This window comes from Neopsephotus bourkii, unplaced genomic scaffold (genome assembly GCF_033783945.1).
Source record: "Neopsephotus bourkii isolate Nb327-2 ecotype Australia unplaced genomic scaffold, CSIRO-AGI_Nbou_v1 NB_1154, whole genome shotgun sequence".
NCBI lineage: Eukaryota > Metazoa > Chordata > Aves > Psittaciformes > Psittacidae > Neopsephotus > Neopsephotus bourkii.
The window spans coordinates 4,561,175-4,579,874 of NW_026901640.1; the positions used below are offsets into that span (position 1 = coordinate 4,561,175).

General features: G+C 54.1%; 2 protein-coding genes across 2 annotated transcripts; both read left to right on the forward strand.

The window, feature by feature from the left end:
• The first annotated feature begins 512 nt into the window (after window positions 1-512).
• Window positions 513-3,344, forward strand: LOC133217635 (maestro heat-like repeat-containing protein family member 7). Its single transcript, XM_061363256.1, has 7 exons — window positions 513-763; window positions 971-1,096; window positions 1,382-1,461; window positions 1,875-1,995; window positions 2,316-2,396; window positions 2,638-2,742; window positions 3,141-3,344. Exons 1-7 carry the CDS (start codon window positions 701-703, stop codon window positions 3,342-3,344), a joined length of 780 nt encoding a protein of 259 aa, XP_061219240.1. The 5' UTR covers window positions 513-700.
• Window positions 3,345-4,931: 1,587 nt separating this feature from the next.
• LOC133217636 (uncharacterized) lies at window positions 4,932-7,770 on the forward strand. The gene is made up of 6 exons (XM_061363257.1): window positions 4,932-5,066; window positions 5,472-5,609; window positions 5,913-6,086; window positions 6,363-6,518; window positions 6,755-6,856; window positions 7,255-7,770. Exons 1-6 carry the CDS (start codon window positions 4,932-4,934, stop codon window positions 7,756-7,758), a joined length of 1,209 nt encoding a protein of 402 aa, XP_061219241.1. The 3' UTR covers window positions 7,759-7,770.
• The last annotated feature ends 10,930 nt before the right edge of the window (window positions 7,771-18,700 follow it).

Here is an 18,700-nt window from a genome sequence, read left to right on the forward strand (position 1 = left end):
TTCAAACAAGATGCAGTTAAATACAGTGCAAAAAAGAGGATTTACACAAAGGGGGGAGACAGCAAAGCCATCCAGACCAGGGAACAAGCATTTCTGTCCAAATAGTACCCAGCTGTTAAGACAAAATACCTGACACGGGTACTTCCCTGTTTCAGGCGATTCCCTTTCTGAGCTCTCACCTAGGAAGTCTCATCTTCTCAGTCCCTGGTACGTGCAACTTTGGTTTTCCATCAGGCAACACTGGTTAAGCCAAAGCAGATGGGAAATGTTTTGCCTACTGAAGGTCTGAATAAAAAAAAATCATTGTTTAATCTACTGCTGTGCATGAACACGGATTAGATTTGTGGGGCTGATGGTTAGCCAGACATGGTGCCCTTTGTGACATCCCTTCCATGACCCGCCATGGTGCCCTTTGTGACATCCCTTCCATGACCCGCCATGGTGCCCTTTGTGACATCCCTTCCATGACCCGCCATGGTGCCCTTTGTGACATGCCCATGGCCACAGTCTAAAAGTCAGCAGGCCACACCCCTCATGCCAGTGTGTGGCAGGACGGCGACGGGACAGAGCGGGAGCGAGAGGCTGGCGCAGACCCCTGAGGCAGCCCACGTTGTTCCCCACTGCCCCAGCAGCCCCGCAGTGCTGAGACATTTCTGGCAACCTTACTCGTTCCTCACCCCTATCCTTTTGTCCGCCAAGGATGGAGGAGGAACGCACTGCACACATGCAGTTTATCCAGACCTTCCTGCAGAGCTCAGTGAAGGTAACCTCAGCCGTTTCCAGGGTAGCAGTGCCCGTGTCTCCTGATGGGCCCACTGGCTCTGCTGCCAGGCTGCTGGGGGCTGCTGGCTGGGCAGAGCTGCTCCCCAGGTCTCCTGCACAGCACTGCAGCCCCAGTGCTCCAGTCCCGCTGGCCACGTGCCCCCCTTCTCACGCTGCCTGTTTGTGTCTCTGTCCCCCGGCTGCCCAGGAGGAGGCTCAGAAGGTGCAATTCCTGCAGGCCGTCTCCAGCCTCTGCACAGCTGCCAGGGACCAGGGCTTCCTAGAGGAACTAAAGGAGTTCTGTGAGCAACATCAGGTGGCAGAGAACATCAAGGTGAGGGGACACACGGCAGGCCTGGGGAAGGGGGCAAGTTGCCAGGCGCTGGCACACTGTTGAGAACGCACAGGGCCCGTGCAGGGGGAGGGCAGGGACCAGCGTGCGCAGGCAGACACTGAGCTGCCTGCGGGTGCCGCTGAGCAGCCCTGGCAGCAGGGCCACGCTGGGGGCCAGTGCTGGGCTTGGGGCCAGAGGGTGCCTGCCAGCCATGCTGCCTGGTGCTGGGTCTGTTGGCACTGGGTGCTGGTGGCCGCCAGGTCCCATCCTGCTTGTGTTCTGCAGGCGCTGCTGGAAGAGGAGCCCATGGACCATGTGCACACAGTGGTGCGGCAGCAAGCCATGCTGACCCTCGCCCAGATGAGGTGCGTGCTCAGCTCCTGGTTTGGCAGACACCTCTGCACAGCCCATAGCCCTAGGCCTGGCCATGGGCATCTCCCATCCAGGCAGAGTCCAGTGGTGCCCTCGGAGGCCATGGTCTTTTCCGTGCTCATGGCTTGCGGAGGGGCACAGGGGAGAGCAGAGGGATCCTGCAGGTCCCCACCATGTCTTGGCTGCTCCCAAAAGCAGGAGGCGGGAGGCTTTGCCTGCCAGGACCGTCCTTTGGCCTGGGTCACATCAAGGAGGGAGGAGGCTCCTCCTGGCAGGGCTCCCCGCACACCAGGGCTCCATCCCTCTTGGGGACCTCTGCTCCAGAGGTCTGTGTCCAGCTGCACAAGGCACGGAGGCAGCGCTCCTGGCACCCATGTCTGACAGGTCCCTCTCTCTCTCTTTCTAGCAAAGTGCAGATGCTATTGAAGCGCAAGAAGAAAAGCCTTTTAACATCCTGTTTTAGGAAGGTCTTCTTGCTTCCCCCCATCACTTCTAGGAAGGGCGAAGACAGCTTTCTCTACTTTCAGGTAAGTGCTGTTGGGCTGCCAGGAGCATTCAGAGCTGCTCCCTGGCTGGCAAGTGCTGAACCTCAACCAGCGATCCAGGGCACGATAGGGTCTCGGCTTTACTATCCCACCCTTGTCCCTTCATCTCCTCCTTGTGGGCCTTGCCATGCCCAGAGCCTCTGGACTGGCTCCTCTGCCCGCTGCAGCTTGTCTGCTCCAAGGTGTCCCTTGGCCATCCAGAGGTGGCAGGGGTGTCCTCCCCATGGCGTGGGGGGGTTAGATCCCTCCCCGGGGAGAGAAGGACTGCAGAAAGACTGACGTGACCTTCATCCTCCTTGCAGACCCTGGATGCCATGGACGTCCTGCTGGAGAGCTTCGTGCTCAGCTCCCCGGGCTCCAGGGATCTGCGGAGAATCTTGCAGGTGCGGCACTGGCAGAGAGCAGGGTTGGCAGGGGCTGTTCCTCTCCCTGGAGGGATGGGAGTGTCTGCTCTGGAGCACACGGTGTCGTCGCAGCTCCATGCACACAGCACACTGCAGGGAGGGTGCTCAGCTCTCTCAGGGGACCCAGACATGGCCCACCGTGCTCTTCCAGGAGCCTCGTGTCCCCTGGCTGGCACAGGCACCAGCTCCCAGGGCACAGCAGCACTTTCTCTCCTTCCAGATGCTGCTGCCCTTCACTGACATCGAGCACGCAGCTGTGTGTGAACGGGCCGTGGCAAGGATCGCAAAGCTGGCCGATTTGATGGCCAGCTCTTCCTCAGTGCAGGTAAGGAGGCAGGCACCCTCCAGCCAGGCTGTCTCCCATTCCCTGCCCACTGTGGGCAGCAGCCTGCAGCTGGAGATGCCTGAGGCATTCAGCATGGCTCTGCCCTGGGCAAGGGTCTTGGCTTCTCTTTTTCCCATGGTTTTCCCTCCGTCGCAGTGCCCTTTCTGCCAGGAGCCATCTTGGCTCCCAGTCCTGTGCAGGACAGCACTGCCCAAGGAGCATGGTGGGAGGCCAGGCCTGGCAGCTCTCCCTGCCCTGCTGCCCAGCTCGCTGCTTTGGGAGGGCCCTGCACAGCTCTGAGCCTCCAGGATCCTTCCCTGGGGCAGAGTCTCAGGTTCAGAGCTTTTGTTGAGCTGCTGTCCCTCAGCCCTTCTGCCTGTCCTGCCTCCCTTGCCCAGGTCTGGAGCTTGCGTGGACATGGCGACAGCTCTTCCCACCATGCCAGTACCGATGACCGCTTCCTGGGACAGCTGCTGGGATGTCTCATTGTTTGCTGGACTAGCAGGATCTGGGAGATCCAGCAGGAGGCTTTGGTTGCTCTTCATCACCTCTCCAGGTTCATCCAGCAGCAAAAATGTAAGAGAGGCTTTGTACTTTCTTGAGGCTGTCCAGGACAGCCTGCCCTCTTCTCTCACCTCCTTTGCCCTTCACAGCTGCTTCCCACAGCATCCCAGCTATCGTTTTGCTGCAGAAGCAGAGCGCTCACCGCAAGTCCAGCAGTGCTCTTTGCTGCTCTCCTTCCCACTCTTCTCAGGGCCTCTCAGAACCCAGCAGTTCCATGGGCCCCATAGCCAAAGCTGTCACTGATGGTAATCAATGCTGTGTCCTAATGACTCTTCCGTGATTCCTCCTGTTCAGGCATGACGTCACCAGAGGATGACCCAGAGCATCCCCAGGGTGGAGGGAAAAGGGAAGCAGGGAAACCCTCCTGTCTTTCTCTGTGCAGCACGAGGAGCATGGCAAAGGTAATGAGCTCTCACCTGCTGGGCCTCTTGTCTGGGGCATCGGAAAGAGACTGGTACAAACAAAGGGATCCAGAACCAGCAGGCTTGGAATGATCTCACTGTCTCTGGTCAGAGGGTTGCTGCTGTTCTGGAGCAGACTTCAGAGGGCTGCACTCCAGGGTCCCTCCTCTCTCACTCTAGGGCCCTCTCTTCTCTTCCTTACAGCAACTGCAGCCCCTGCTGCCAGCTTTCTGTGGGTACTCTCACCAGAGCTGCTGTCACTGCCCAGCTGAGCAACGCTATCAGGCACTCAGTGTTAACACGTCTTCCCTGCCTTCCTCCCTCCTGCAGGCATTTGGGGAATACCTCCACCCTGCTGAAAAGGCAGTCATTGTCCTCAAGGCCATAGAGGCCATGAGAGACTCGTGTGTATGTGACAAGGAGGAGCTGATCAGCGTCGTGAACGTGGCCATGACAGAACCTGCCTCCTGGCTGACAGAGGTAAGCAGCCTGTGGCTGCCCTGTCCTCCAGCCCTTCCAGGCACTGTTCCTCCCTACATCCCACCTTCCCTCACCCAGGTGCCTCAGGCACCTTGAAGCCATTTCATGCCAGTAGAGTAGGATGGGGAGGGCAGCTGTTTCAGCAGCAGCTGAGGAAATGCCTGCAGTCTGGTGGCAGCTCCACCCTCACCCATGTGCCCTCCAGGTGCCGATCCTCACGCGCTGCATCCATAAGAACCTGCTGGACATCAGCACAGCACCAGCCCGACACAGCCTGAACTTGCTGTTTCTGAGCATGGCAGAGCAGAACCCCAGGGAGATGATCCTGAGCCTTGTAGATGTCTCTCCAGAATGTGATAGGTACTGACCCCCACAGCCCTCGTGGGTTTGTTCCATGTGGGGAGAGGGAGCTTGAGGCCCACAGAAAACTGCAGGACACCCCTGAGGAGCTGAGCCCTGTACCCCATCACTCTCTCTAGCCCTGCTGGGTCAGCCAGCCCTGCAGTAGCCAAAGCTGGCCAAGCCAGACTAGAGGCCTGCCACGAGGTTCCTCCCTGTCCCACAGGGAACAGTTTCATCCCCTTCCTGCCTGCCCCGTCTAGGACCTGGGCACTCCCAGTGAGGGGTCGGGAAGGGCCAGGGCTGCAGGACAGCCTGGCTGCTGCAAGACTGGCCCGGGCACCGTGCGGTGGCCAAGGCAGCCCTGCTGACAGAGTGCTCTGTGGCTGCAGAGTTGCTCGGGCCATGTGGAGACAGCTGCTGTCCCATCCTGTCATCTTGCCGAAGGTCTTGAGGGAGCTGAGCAGCAACCTCCAGCACCTGCGATCACGTTCGACATCCAGATTCTGCAGAGTGAAGTTCTGCATCTATCCCTTGTCTGTGAGTAACCAGACCAGTCCTTGCTCATACTCAGGGCTGTGCCTGCCTCTCCAGAAACACAGGCACAGCCCTCTTCCCTGCCATCTGCCCCCAAACAGTCACCTCTTCTGGGACACAGCCCATTAGGGCCAGCACAGCACCAGGTTCCCCTGTGCCAGCCACACAGGGCCACGCCACGCCACGCTGCGTGAGTGCAGGTGCACAAAGTCCCTGTCTGCCCAGGCAGTGCTCTGCTTGCACAGGCAGAGCCAGCACAGGGAAGCGTGTGGTGTGCGGTGGGTGTCCCGCAGCACGGGCTCTCTGTCCCCGGTGCCCTTGCCCTGAGCTGCCAGTGGGACCCAGGAGCTGCACAGTGCGGGGAGCCCTGCAGCCTCAGCTGGTCTCTCACTGCCGTCTTTGTTTCAGCTGCTGGCCTCCAGCGATGTGACACCAGAAGAGTTTGCTGGGATGTACAATACGGGGAGGTTCTCCTTGTCTCAAAATGAGGCGCTGTTCTCACTGACGGTCACAGGCCTCATCACGTTGTCACAGTCACCTGACACGGTGAGCAGGGCATAGCCAAGGGAAGCCGTGTTGGCCTCCTGGGGCTGGGCAGTGGGTAACGCGGTGGCTTGACCAGGGCTGGGAGTCACGAGCTGGGGTGACGGCTCCAAATGCCCTCGACGTCCCCTCACAGGCCCCGATCCACTCAGTGCACCATGGGCACAGCCTGCCAGGAGGCTGCTGCAGGGATTCCTGGGCCACCGTCAGGCAGCCAGGCAGGAGGCTGGTGCTTAATGGCCAGAGCATTTTGGCCTGGGTGGTCTTTCACCACTTCACATAAAAGGAATTCTGTGCTTCGTACAGGCAAGGAAAATACTGGTCCTGCTGCCAGACTTGATACACAGGCTGCAGAGAGCCGACAGTAAGAACAGAAGGAAGATGCTGCTTGTTTTCAGAAATGTGATGGGTCATTTGAAGAAGGAGGACAGCTCCACTACTCTGCAGCTGGCCGAGAAGCTCCTACAACTGTTTGATGATGTAAGGCTGCTATGGAAGCCTGATCCTCACTGATGGGCCCTTTGCAAGGACAAGTGTCCGTCAGTAGAGCCTGGTGTCGGCACTTGCATAGCACTGTGCCCCTCCTCATGCCCCTGTGCTCTCATGGGGATGCCTTCTGGGCTCTGCAGCCCAGCCCAGCTTCTCCCTGACTTGCTGATGGCTCTGGGAGACCTGAACCCCCTCCCCTCAGCCACGCTGATGCCCTTGCTCAGGGAGCTGCTGCTGCTGAAGTCCTCCTGTCCTCCTCCTTACCAGGTGTCCAGCCAGGTGCAAGAGCTCTCCATCTGCCTCTTCAAAGAAATACTACAGATGGCAGATAGGAAGCACCAGCGGCAGATGCAGAAGATTGCGCGGGAGAGCCTGGTCCCGCTCATGTTGCACATGAGTGATGAGACTGAGAGTGTGGCCAAGGTAGAGATTCCAGACCTGAGCAGTGGTGTGCAGAAGGGTGTGCTGAGCCCGCAGGGGTGGCCTGGGCATCAGGGAGGGCAGAAGAAGCTGGCCTGCCCTATGTGGTCCATCAGGGTTCAGCAGCAGCCCATGAATACCAGGGTCCCCCGAGGCTTTAAAGGTGACCCCTGCAGGGGCCAGGGCTTTGGTCCCCAAGCCCTGTCCACAATCTCCCCAATTGTTGTCCTCATCCGCAGGCCTCTCACGAAGCCTTCTGTGTAGCTGCAAAGGTGCTCAAGTTGAAACGGCTCAGTCACAATGTGCAGGCACACGAGATCTGGAGAACTGCGGAGTGCTTGGTGAGGAGAAGTCCCAGGCTGTACATAGTGTGCCCCCTGTGCAGTGGTGCCTCACGTTCCCTGCTCCAGCCCAGAGCCTGTAGCCTGGTGCTGCATCCTCCTTCCCTGCTCTCAGGCAGAGCTCCCAAGGGTTCTGGTCCAGGCCTCTCTCCCCTCCCTACCCTCAGGATGTTGCAGGAGAACAATCTGGGCCCTTGCAGTGGCACAGAGGGCTCTCAGGACCTCCAGACCCCGCTTTGCATGTAGCTGTCTCTGGATCTCAGCCCCACAGGGCTCCTGGCTGGGAGATGCAAATGTCCTGAGGATCAAGGAGGGGTGTGTGGGATGCTGGGAAGAGGGCCTGTCCCGGGTGACTGGGGAGGGTCTATGTCATCCCTGTGCCTTTTTGCTCTCTCCAGCTGGAGCAGGACCGGAGCAGGGCTGAAGAGTATGTGCGTCACAGCATGCCTTATCTGCAGCACACTCAGGTTACCATGCGATCGGCAGCCGTGAGGTTCATCGGTGAGCCACAGTCCCTGGAGTCCCTCTTATGGCAGCCTGGCCCCAGTCCCATCTGCTGCACTGGCTGCGAGGAGCAGCCCTGTGCCTGCCAGAGCCCCAGCTGCCCCGTACAGGGCCTGTGCAGCCAGGGGCTCTGTGCTTCCCCCTCCTACTCCTGCTCTCGCAGCAGGGCTTGGTGGCACCTTGCTCAGTGTCACCTCCCCTCGGGTCCTGTCCTTCCCTGGGGTCACCCTGCTGAGGGGAGGGAAGGGGTGCAGCCAAACTGGCAGAGCCGGGGCCAGGATACCAGGAGTGTCCTGGGCAGCAGCAGGTCTGACCGAGCTCTCTGCACAGGACTGGCTACGCAGTACCTGAAGGACAGCAGCAAGGACAGGCTGCAGGAGATCCTTGAGGGTGAGTAGGGGCAGTGCTTTGTGTGATTGGAGCTGGCAGGGGCAGGGGACAGAGCTTGGGCAGGGTGCTGCCATGCCCTGTTCCTGCTCCAGGGAACATTTTGGGGGCATTTGCTGTAATCCTGAGCAGCAGCTTCCAGGTGATTTATTTGTCTGCCTGCTCTTCCTGACCAGGGAAATGGATGGTTGGGGCTGGTATGGTCTGGAAGAGGTGCCTGCGGGTCTCTGCCAATCAGTGGGTTTCAGCTCTGCTCTCTTTACTTCTGTTGCAGCCTTCTGTCCTTTGACGGGACAAGAGGAAGCCGAGGTCTCATCCCTGGTACAAGAGACAACATATATCCTGACGCGTATACAAACGCAGAGAAGACAGAGGCGGACACCATGGACGTTGTTCAGCCGACTCTGAAGAGCCAGGCAGCAGTTAAGCCCTGCTTAAGAAAATGTGTCTTTTTGATTAAAGCTCCAACCACAATTCCAAGGCCATGCTGTCCTTCACAAGCAGCGTGGAAGGCTGCGAGGCAGCTGTGGGCAGCGGTTGTGTCCTGGCTCCACGCACCCACCTGGCCATGGTTGCAAACTGGGGAGTGCTTGGTGAGGAGAATCCCGAGGCTGGACACGGTGTGCCCCCCTGTGCAGCAGTGCATTGGCTGCCCTGCTCCAGCCAAGAGCACTGCTCACATACGAGGCAGCCCGTCCCGTCCCTCCTTTAGCTCCTACATCTGCTTCTCGCAGAATCCCAGGCACAGTTTTGCTGCAGAAGCTGAATGTTCAGCACAAGTCCGGCACTACTGTTTTCTGCTCTCCTTCCTTCTCCTCTCAGGACTTCTCAGAACCCAGTTGTTCTGTGGTCCCCACAGCCAAAGCAAACTCTTCCCTACTGATACATCATGGAGGAAACCTTTCCCCTGAGTCGACTGGGCAAGGCAGAGTGGGAAGGGGAGAATAGCTTCCTGTTTTGCTGCACAGCGGGGCTGGGTGGCAGGCCCATGGCAAGGCCCTGGGTATCTGACTGTCCCAGAGTACCGGCAGGAAAACCATCCCAGGGCGCCGGTCTGGTGGCAGCGGGTACCGGCAGGTCTGTGGCGGGGCTCTGCGGGGACACAATGGTCAGCTCTGCCTTTAGCGGCAGGAGTATCCAATCTGGTCCTCCCCTGGTGCTCACCCGAGGCAGTAGCAGTGGGACAGGTTCTCTCAGGACAGACCCTGCGGCCAGGCTGCCGTTATCAACTGTTTTGCCATGTGGGCAACATAAGAACAGGACCCGTGCAGGTGGGTGGCACGCTGTGGCACACCAGGCCCCCACTGTGCCCCGCGCCGCTTGCAGCAGCGATCCCTGCTCCAGGCAGGTCAGCGCCATGGGTCCAGCAGTGCCATCGCTCTTGAGCGCCACAGCAACAGCCACCAGCCCAGAGCGTACTGTGGGAGCTGCATGGCATGAACCTCGACAACTGCCACATTGTAGAGCCGTGTTCCTGTTCCACCAGTATCCGCGTTCCATTCGCCTTGAAGTGAAACCATGTCCCTGTGCCACTTGGGTCCTTATCTCACCTGCATCCTTATCCTCCCCCATGGGATGCTGCCTGCAGCTTCTACAGCCCTGCTGTGTCCTGCTGGCCCGGGGTGATGATACGAACCACACAGAATATAGTTCCTCTGAGTGCCTCCTTGCCCATGGCCCCCAGGGGACACACATGAGCAGGATCCCCATGCCATGGGTCTGCCAAGGGCACCCTGCAGTCCAGCTGAGGAAGAGAGAGTTGTCTGCACAGCCTCCCTGCAGCAACACCTTGACAGAGAGAGAACAAGGCTGGGGGGTAGGTCAAAGCCACCCTTGCTCCTCGGGGCTGAGCAGTGGCCATGTCCTGGTCCCGCACAAGACACAACAGAGGTGCAGGCTGGCCCTGTGCACCCAGTGCTGCAATAAAGAGTGCCCGCTTGCTGAACTCCACATTGAGTCTCAGAGAGTTCTTTTACCTGGACCTTCGGTCACAGCGCATGAGCTGTCAGCAAGGAGGAACAAGTGCTGCTGCCCAGGGCTGAACCGCTGGAGCCCAGGAGCTTCCATGACCCACATGTCACTGCCAGGGCAGGGCAGGGGCACCACACAGCCCCCGAGTTGAAGATGGACACAACAGTGACCGCGGCTGTCCCACGGACGGGTGAGCAGGAGTGCTCGGACCACCCCCTGCTGTCTCTCCATTGCCCGAGGCTGTCCAACGCTGTCTCGTCATTGGCGGAACTTGCCTTGCTTCGCCCTGCCCTGCCCTGCCCTGCCCTTCTCTGTGTCCGCTCCTGCGTGTTCCCCGCCTCTCCGTTGCTCTTCAAAGTCCGTCCGGAGGGAGATGGAGAGAGGTGGTTGGGGATGGCTGGAAGTGGTGCTCTTCAGGCTGAGAAGGGGGCTCTCCGTCGGTGAGGGCCGCAGTAGCGGCTGTTGTGGCGCAGCTGGAGCGGAGGGAGGAGGGTGTCCGTGCGGGGGCCAAGAGCTGCCCAGGAGGGAGCGGGGCCGTGTGCGTGTGGGGATGGCCGAGCCGGGGCTGGCCGCGTATGAGCTTGAGGGTGTGTGGAAAGTAAGTGCAGCGGGGAGGGTAATGGCCGGGTGTGGGGTAACACCCGTGAGGTGGTTTTGGGGCAAAGGGACAGGAGGTTTGTGTGAGGATCTGCTGTGATTTCATGGGTTGGGTGAGCTCAGAGCAGGGATTAATGGTGAGAGGGGCATGTTTAGGGCAGGCACGGGGGAGGTGGGGGTGTTCCATGGGGAATTGCAGGGGTTGCACGGGGGGTGGAGTGGGGTTCCTGGGGTGCTCCAGGTTCCTGGAGCCTCTCCCTCGGGTGTGGAGCAATGGTTATTCTCACGAGGGCCTGCACAACCCAGGATTAGAGCCGAGTGAGACAGCCTTGAACTCTCTCTGACTCAGCTGAGCCAGGGAGGCCTGGAGTTGAAGAAATGTAAGCAGAACGCTGAAACAGGAGCTTGCTGGCCACAAGGAATGCACCGCTTATCACAAGGCATGCACCCTGCTGTTGCAGAGATATGTGTGTAAAACTTAGCTTAGCCAATAGCAATGTATAGACAGGCGCGTGAACAGTTGTTGGGGACCAATGATAGCTTTGCTTTAGGAGTGTGGCTGATTTAGAATCCTATATAAACACTGTGTATGCAAACAATAAACGAGAACGATCATACTCATATTGAGGTTGCGTCGTTACTCCGGGCCGGACTCCCACTCCGACACTCAGGGTTTGCAGGGGCTGCTGAAGAGGGTCTTTGGGAGGTTCAGTGTTGCTGGTGAAGGGCTTCCCTTCAAGGCTGTGACCTGAATCGAGGTTTTGGTCTGGCCTTGAAACTGGGTCAAAGCTCCTGTAAGCAGTGTGGCACCTCATGTGTACGAGGAATGGTCGTGCTCAGCAGTAAGCTCTTGGAATTGATTTCCCCTTTGACATGGAGCTCTGTAGCTCTAGAGATCTGCGTGTGTTGGGTCTGTGCAAAGCTAAGGCCATTACGATACCCTGGATGTTTCACAGGGTACTGATGCTTGCACAGCTCAAGTGTTTTCTGCCTTTGCTTGTAACAGAAGCAGTGCTTCCTAAGGAAAATCAGAGTTTCCACAGAACACTCTGGTTAACCTGTTAGCTTGGACACAGAGATGGAGGTTGGCTGGTGCACCTCTGTTGTGGTTTAACCCCAGCCAGACAGCTTGTTCACTCACTCCCCCCCCTTCTTGCTTGTCAGAGAAGCTCTGACCCTTGAAGTTACTCAGAAAGCCACTCGTACCACGATCCTGCACCATCAGTAAGAGTATTTCCTAGAATTAGCAGGAGAGTATTCTGCTCACGCAGCACCTCCAAGCCTCAGCAACGTGCGCGCTAATGAAGCATGACTGCTGGAGGAAATCCGCTGTCTTAGGACTGGCTCTTCCCAGCACAACACGGGAACTCTGATCCTATTTACATACAGCAATGCCCAGTGGTAAGAGTAATCGGCAAGAGGAAAACTCACCGGGACCTCCTTTACTTCTAGGTGTTGTCGTGGTTTAAATCCAGCCAGACAGCTTGTTACCCACTCCCCCCCTTCTTGCCCTCCCCCTACTCCTGGGGGAACGGAGAGGAGAATCAAAAAGAAATGCAACTCCCATGGGTTGAGATAAGAACTGTTTAGTAACTAAGGTATAACACAAATCACTACTGCTACCCCCAATGATAGTAATGATAAAGGAAATAACAAGGGAAGAGAATACAACACCTCACCACCAGCCAACCGATAACTCACCCCCCTAAGCCTGACCAAGCACTGACTGATATCTCCTCCAACCCCGCAGTCTCCTAGCCCTTCCGGGTAACTCCCAGTTACATCCAGGGCATGACGTGCTGTGGTATGGAATTCCTCTTTGGTCAGTTTGGGTCAGGTGTCCTGTCTCTGCTTCCTCCCGGCTTCCCCTCCTCCCTGGCAGAGCATGAGGCTCACAAAGTCCTTGGCCAAACCAAAACATCGTTATCAACTCTGTTCCCAGCCCGAAAGTCAAAACACAGCACTGCACCAGCTACCAAGAAGGAGAAAAATGACTGCTACTGCTGAACCCAGGACAACCTCTGAGGAGTTGAAGGCTCCTTGTAGTGTCTCGTGTTTAGCCAAAGGCTGTTTTCTGCAAAGCCTGTGGAGTAGCTCATGGCCTGAGCCTGCAGGTATGGATTGGATGGCTGGGTTTGTTGTGTTCTTTCTTAATGTGTACTGTTGGAATCTGCTCTTGCTAAATCTGCAATCTATTCTAGATTTCGATTACTTGGTGGATACCTGGATCTTCTTCTGTACTTGCTTGGTGCCCTTATGGCTGCACAAGTTTTACCTCTATTCTGCAGTTGCTTTTGGGATCAGCATTTGAATTGTTATTCAGTTCTCCACCTCCAAACCCCAAAAGAAGGCAACTGAACACGTAAGTGCTTTGTCTGAGAAGAGCCCAAATATCTGCGTGTGGAAGTGAATAGCTGCTGGGGAAAGGCACCCATTGGTGCAGTCAAATGTGCTACTTCACTGCAGGCCCACCTGGGTTGTTGCACGTGCCAACTGTAGTTCAACGTTTATGCTGTGTGGAGCAATGGTTATTCTCACAAGGGCCTGCACAACCCAGGATTAGAGCTGAGACAGCCTTGAACTCTCTCTGACTCAGCTGAGCCGAGGAGGCCTGGAGTCGAAGAAATGTAAGCAGAACGCTGAAACAGGAGCTTGCTGGCCACAAGGAATGCACCGCTTATCACAAGGCATGCACCCTGCTGTTGCAGAGATATGTGTGTAAAACTTAGCTTAGCCAATAGCAATGTATAGACAGGCGTGTGAACAGGTTTATGTAGCCAATGAAAGATGTACAGCTGTCACGTGAACTATCACCAATGGTATAAATTAGGTGAGTCTGTGCAATAAAGCGAACAAGAAGCGTAACTCATATTGAGATTGTCTTCTTGATTTGGGTTGAGGATTCACTCCTCCGACAATGCTGGGTCTGGGTTGTCTTATGTTTGTGGGTAACTGAATGCCCTCATTGCTCTGATGTTGTTCAGCTGAGTTCTGCTCTACTTCCCATTTGTTAGTGAGGGAATCTGTCAGCCTGGGTTGCTCTGTCACTTCAGGCAAATCACTCTGCTTCTGCACAGTGTTTTCACATTTCCTGTGATGTTAATGACAAGGTTGTGGTGGTTTAAGGACAGGAGTGGGATTAGGCCACTCAGGAATTTAAATCCTCCTTGTGCAGGTGAGTGAAGTTCTGCTGCATGAGCTAGGAAGTTCTTGGCTTCAGCTGGAGCGTGTTATCTCCGTGGTGTACGAGCCGAGCGTGTTGTAGTGTGGCCCAGTTCAGAGAAAACTACTTGTATGTTTTTCTAGAGGTGGTAGACACTCAGGTGCTTTGTTCCATTTGTGTAGTGCTGAGCCTGGTCACAGGACTGGAATTTTCAAAGCTTTTGGGCAAAATTGGGGTACCATTGCTTTGAAAAGGGATGGAATGTGACACAGTGCTCGTTTCACAGGGTGAAAACCCCACTGGGAATCCTGCTTCTTCGGAAGGGATAGAACACAATCAGTCAATGGATGTGGCACCGTGCAGGCAAAGGAGGTCTGTGTTGCTGGCGTAAATATTTTCTATGGGTCTCAGACTATCTGCTTTGTGAAGAGTTTGACTTGGAAAGCAGATCTCTCACTCCCTGTTCATTCAGACACCAAGCGGTACTTGGAGTTATTGAAGGGGTTTAGAATTCCAGATGATCAGAGTGTGCAGTGGATTTCTGACTCCTCTGTGTTGCCTCTTATGGGTTCAGGTGGGCACATGAGGGTAATGGAGCAATCTGGAGGTAAAAAAGCTGGGCTGAGCTTCAGGCAGTCTGTGCTACTGAACTCTTAAAAATACACACTGAAGAAAGCCGCAGGTTTAAATGCATCTGGAACACATTATACAGGTTATTGGTAGACTGTTCCTTGTTTTTCAGTACTCTTTGCTGAGTGTGAGAGCTAACTTCAATGCGTAGTGTAGATGAAGGTCTAATGTTCAACGTTCAGATACATTCCTCACTTTCAATTTTTCTCTGATCTCTTACAGAGGCAGAGGACTTGTTTAAAACCAGTAGTGAGGAGGAGGCCGATGCTGAGGAAGATGGAGGGACAAATTCTGTCGTTGATGTTGAAGATCTTGGCAATATCATGAGCTACATGAAGAAAGAAAAGGTACCGCTGTTACAGTGATTGTGGAACTGTCAGGTCTTTGTCACTGATCAGTTGAATTGATTAAAATACACTTGCCAGATTTGGATTGGTAGGGTCTAGTTAGAGGGAGAGTAAAATGGGAGCTATTGGAAAACCTGTCCCCAAACAAGAATATACTTGAAGGTGTGTTGGATATACTTACCAGCTAACTGCGACTTGTTCACTGAGCAAATGCTGCAGTGGTAACCTGTCACTGTCAGTCAGAGGGAAAATTACTTCACTGTTCAGATCTGAATATCCATCTCTGTTTCTGTGATTCACAGTCCAGTGTCTAAACCCAAATCCTGTTACTGGATCTCCCCATGGGAACTTGATCCGACCTGTGCTGAGCCTGGCAAAGAATCCATAATCCTTCTTCATTTCAGGGTGCTGCTGTCTCCCTTCCTGTGTGGTTTGGTTCGTGTTTCTTTTTCTATCTTCAGTCTGCAAACAGGATACATCAGACTCATTTGCCTGGTTAGTACACAGGAAGGAGTGAGGGTACACATAGGTACTGGCTAAGCCTTTGTGTGCTCCCCACACTTTTTGCTGGCTGAGCAGTTGGCAGTTGGCATGGGAAGGGTCTGCCCCAGGGTGGAGCTGGGATGCCCATGTTGCCATCTACTGACTGTTTCCCCTTTAGCAATCTTTTTGAGGTGAGGTCTTTCCTCATGAACCCTTCAGCTGCTCTCCACTCCCTTCTCAACAAACCTACCTCTGTCTGTAACTGCATCTTCCTTGTCTTGCATGCCTCTACACTGTAGACTTGCAGCTTTTTCCTGAAACTCCAAGACTTGGATCACAGGAGGCTGCATGCTCAGGAAGGGAGTCTGGGATCTCTGTTCCTCACCTTAGGGAGGGAAAAGGAGCTAAAATCCTCCCCACTGCTTGCAACAAGCTCTGTGAGGAGAGTAACTGCAGTGACATGGGGCAAGGCAGGCTGCTGTGTGGCAGCTCCTGCCTCTGAGCTTGTATGGACCTGGTGCAGGTGAACCTCTTGGAGGGAGACGGTATCAATCTCTTCCCGTGTAGCTGTGCTGTGGTCCTGTGTCTTTTCCTGTCTGCGGGTACCTACCACTAGAGGTCACCAATGAAAAAGGAACTGCATTTTCGGTACCTCCATGCCCTGGTGCTGAGTGAGGCCAAGGCAGGAAGGTGGTGCTGTCTGGCAGCTATATGGAAAATCAGACATTAGTATTTCACTGACTGACAAAATCTGGCATCACCATGATGGCAGAGCACTGTCCAGAGCCACACATCACAGGTCGGTTTAGGAATAAAAATCAAGGACAGCAATAAAATCCTTCCTGCTCCTAGCTTACTCTGGTAGTGAGCCCAGCTGAAGCCGTGGTATGCATTATATACACAGGTAGTGTAAATTCATTCCTCTCTGCTACTTGGGCTGGTGCATTCTTTACTGTAAGGGTGGTGAGGCACTGGAATGGGTTGCCGAAGGAAGTTGTGAATGCTCCATCCCTTGAGGTGTTCAAGGCCAGGTTGGACAGAGCCTTGGGTGACATGGTTTAGTGGGAGATATCCCTGCTGATGGCAGGGGGGTTGGAACTGGGTGATCTTAAGGTCCTTTCCAACCCTAACTATTCTATGATTCAACTGACTACTTTGTCTTTGGTTTGCTCATTGAGCAGTGAGATGCCTGTATGTTATGTGTATAAGTTACTACAGAAATGCAAGTTTCTCTGTGTAGATCAGGTTCCTGTGGCTCTGCCCTAAGCAGCCCCTCTAATCTGAGAGACAGCTTCTGCCAAGCACAGACACTTGTCTGCAGCGGTGAGCTGCAGCGTCTCATCTGATGGCAAATGGTTGTTCTGCCGTGACAGCTGGATGATGCCCTCTTGCATCTGCAAATGGTGAAATCCTGAGAATGCAGGTGTTGTGTGGGACTGGAATTACGCTCCTCTTGTGCACGGAAGTGTCCTGGCCCTTTTGGATATGAGCTGTGGTCAGCTGATGAGACAGGAGGCCAAAAAGCCGTGGATCAGACTTTCTGTGTCACTGATGCCACTGAGCTGCGCTGCTCTAGTCATGTTCAAGTTTTTGGGTCAATTTTGGAACTTTAAATGATGTCGTTCTCATTCCTGGCCCCTCTATTCCTGTTCTGCATGGCTGATGAGCCTAGCTGAAGTCTACATTTCTGGTTTCACGCTTCTGTAACCAGAGCAGGTAGAGGTCAAAGGGCCTCCAGGGGTGACTTCCTGCAAATCCTGAGCTCTAGGGCGATGGCAGAAGGTAGCTCTTCCTGAGGAGCCTGAGCTGATTGCTGTCCTTCATTAGCTGGAGGAGGAATGACTTTGTCTTGGTGGTGAATCTCCCAGGGAATGTGTGAGTTGACCCGCAGCAGGTTTATGCAAACACTTGACTTGTAAAATGGTCCCGTAGGTGCAGTTGTTTACTGTAATGAAAATAAATGCTGCAGAGTTGATATGAAAGAGCAGGATGATCTGCATTTATGAAGGTAATTTGTCATGATCAGCCTCCCCTGCTCCCAGGCAGGAAGATTTAGTTGTTTAAATCTCGATTTAAGTCACATCCTCACTTTAGTGGCTGTGAGTTTGTGCAACGAGAAGTTTTCTTTCCCACATGAGCTGCCTTGTCCCTTGAGCAAGTTTTTCCTCTTGCAGAATGCTGAATTGTGTGAAATGAGTGACACTTTTGTTTTACACCAATGTCATCTGTTGTCTTGCAATAAACCCTCCCAGCACAGGCAATGCTTTGGGTTTTTGTAGCTGAACTACCCTCCTACAAGCTAGCAAGTTTGAAGAAAAGTTGTGTACTTCAGGATTGTATCACAGGTACTTCATACACAGTTACGTGAGTTTGAAATGTGCTCACATTTCAGCACAGATTTTGTGGATGTCAGTGATGTGTATTAACCCTTCTGTGTATAGGAGATGGAATAGAAGGCTCTGCCTGTGCAATATGGTTAATTTGAAATGATTTAGGGCAATTTTGATGACCTTTGATCTCTTCTGCAGGCAGGCAGTGCCTCTAGTGAGAATCACTCGTGCATAAGACAGATGTATCATAGAATCATAGAATAGTTAGGGTTGAAAAGGACCTTAAGATCATCTAGTTCCAACCCCCCTGCCATGGGCAGGGACACCTACTAAACCATGTCACTCAAGGCTCTGTCCAACCTGGCCTTGAGCACCACCAGAGATGGAGCATTCACATGTACAGGCACAGATGGTCGGAATTCCTTGTAGTCCTACCTTTTATGGGCTGGCAGAGTGAAGCTGTGGAGTTTATCTAATAAATGTTTGCTTCCATCTCTGCAGGTGATCTTAATTTAATTTTGCATCCATCTTCTGTTGCTTGGCTTGATAGAATTTAAGGCTGAGTTCTGTTCTACTGCTTTTTTCCATATGCTTCATTGGCCTTTACAAAGTATTGTCAAATGGCTCAAGACAGATTCTGGGTTCTTGCAGTATTTTGGATCAGGCAGATGGACTCAGGGGTTCAAGATGAATGCCATAACCTCTCTTCCTCGCAGAGATGTAGTTATTCTATGCTTTTCCTTGGAAAAGAGTTGGATTTTCAATGAGCTTCTGAGGGTGAAGATACGCAATTCAAGGTAATGGTGCCTCTTGCACTCTTGAGTCTGAGCACAAAAATTGGCACGAGGTTGGGTGGCAACAGGAAATCGTTCAAATATATAAAATGATGGCTATACAAAAGTAAATTCCACACTTGGTTTAGCAAATCACATGCTATGTGGTGGTGACTACTTCAGAGCTGCTAAAACCAGCCCTTTGTTTCCTGAGTAATTAAACTTTTGAAACTTGCTGCAGGTGATATAGTTGCAGATGATGCTAATCAGGGTCCTGAGCTCGACCCAAACCTAGATGTTAGTGTGGATATTGCCTGTGGTTTCATGAGGGGAGTTGCTGGGCATGAAAGTTCACCAGTGCGTAATAGGACCATGGCCTGAAGGAGGCCTGGGAAGGTCTGAGGCTGCTTCTGTTGGGTGCCTGGTGATCCAAAGTTGTGGTGCCAGGCAGGGATGGATGATGCACAAGTAGGTGGGTGAAGGTGTGGGCTTTTTCTGCATTTATTATCCTTCTAGGTGCTTGTTTTAATGCTGAGAACCCGTTCTCCACATGACTTTTATGCACCAGCAGAAGGCAGTGGTGGTTCTTAGTGAGTTTAGTAAGTGGACTTCTACAGTTGTGGCACACCTTCCCTGTCTTCCAAAGCTACTCCCCTGAA

Bases quoted from the DNA above. Each gene is read 5' to 3' on its own strand.
- LOC133217635 (XM_061363256.1), top strand. From the start codon at position 701: ATGGAGGAGGAACGCACTGCACACATGCAGTTTATCCAGACCTTCCTG. The intron at 764-970 runs GTAACCTCAGCC...CCGGCTGCCCAG, and splicing joins TCCTGCAGAGCTCAGTGAAG to GAGGAGGCTCAGAAGGTGCA. The intron at 1,996-2,315 runs GTAAGTGCTGTT...TCCTCCTTGCAG, and splicing joins ACAGCTTTCTCTACTTTCAG to ACCCTGGATGCCATGGACGT.
- LOC133217636 (XM_061363257.1), top strand. From the start codon at position 4,932: ATGTGGAGACAGCTGCTGTCCCATCCTGTCATCTTGCCGAAGGTCTTG. The intron at 5,067-5,471 runs GTGAGTAACCAG...TCTTTGTTTCAG, and splicing joins TCTGCATCTATCCCTTGTCT to CTGCTGGCCTCCAGCGATGT. The intron at 6,519-6,754 runs GTAGAGATTCCA...CCTCATCCGCAG, and splicing joins AGACTGAGAGTGTGGCCAAG to GCCTCTCACGAAGCCTTCTG.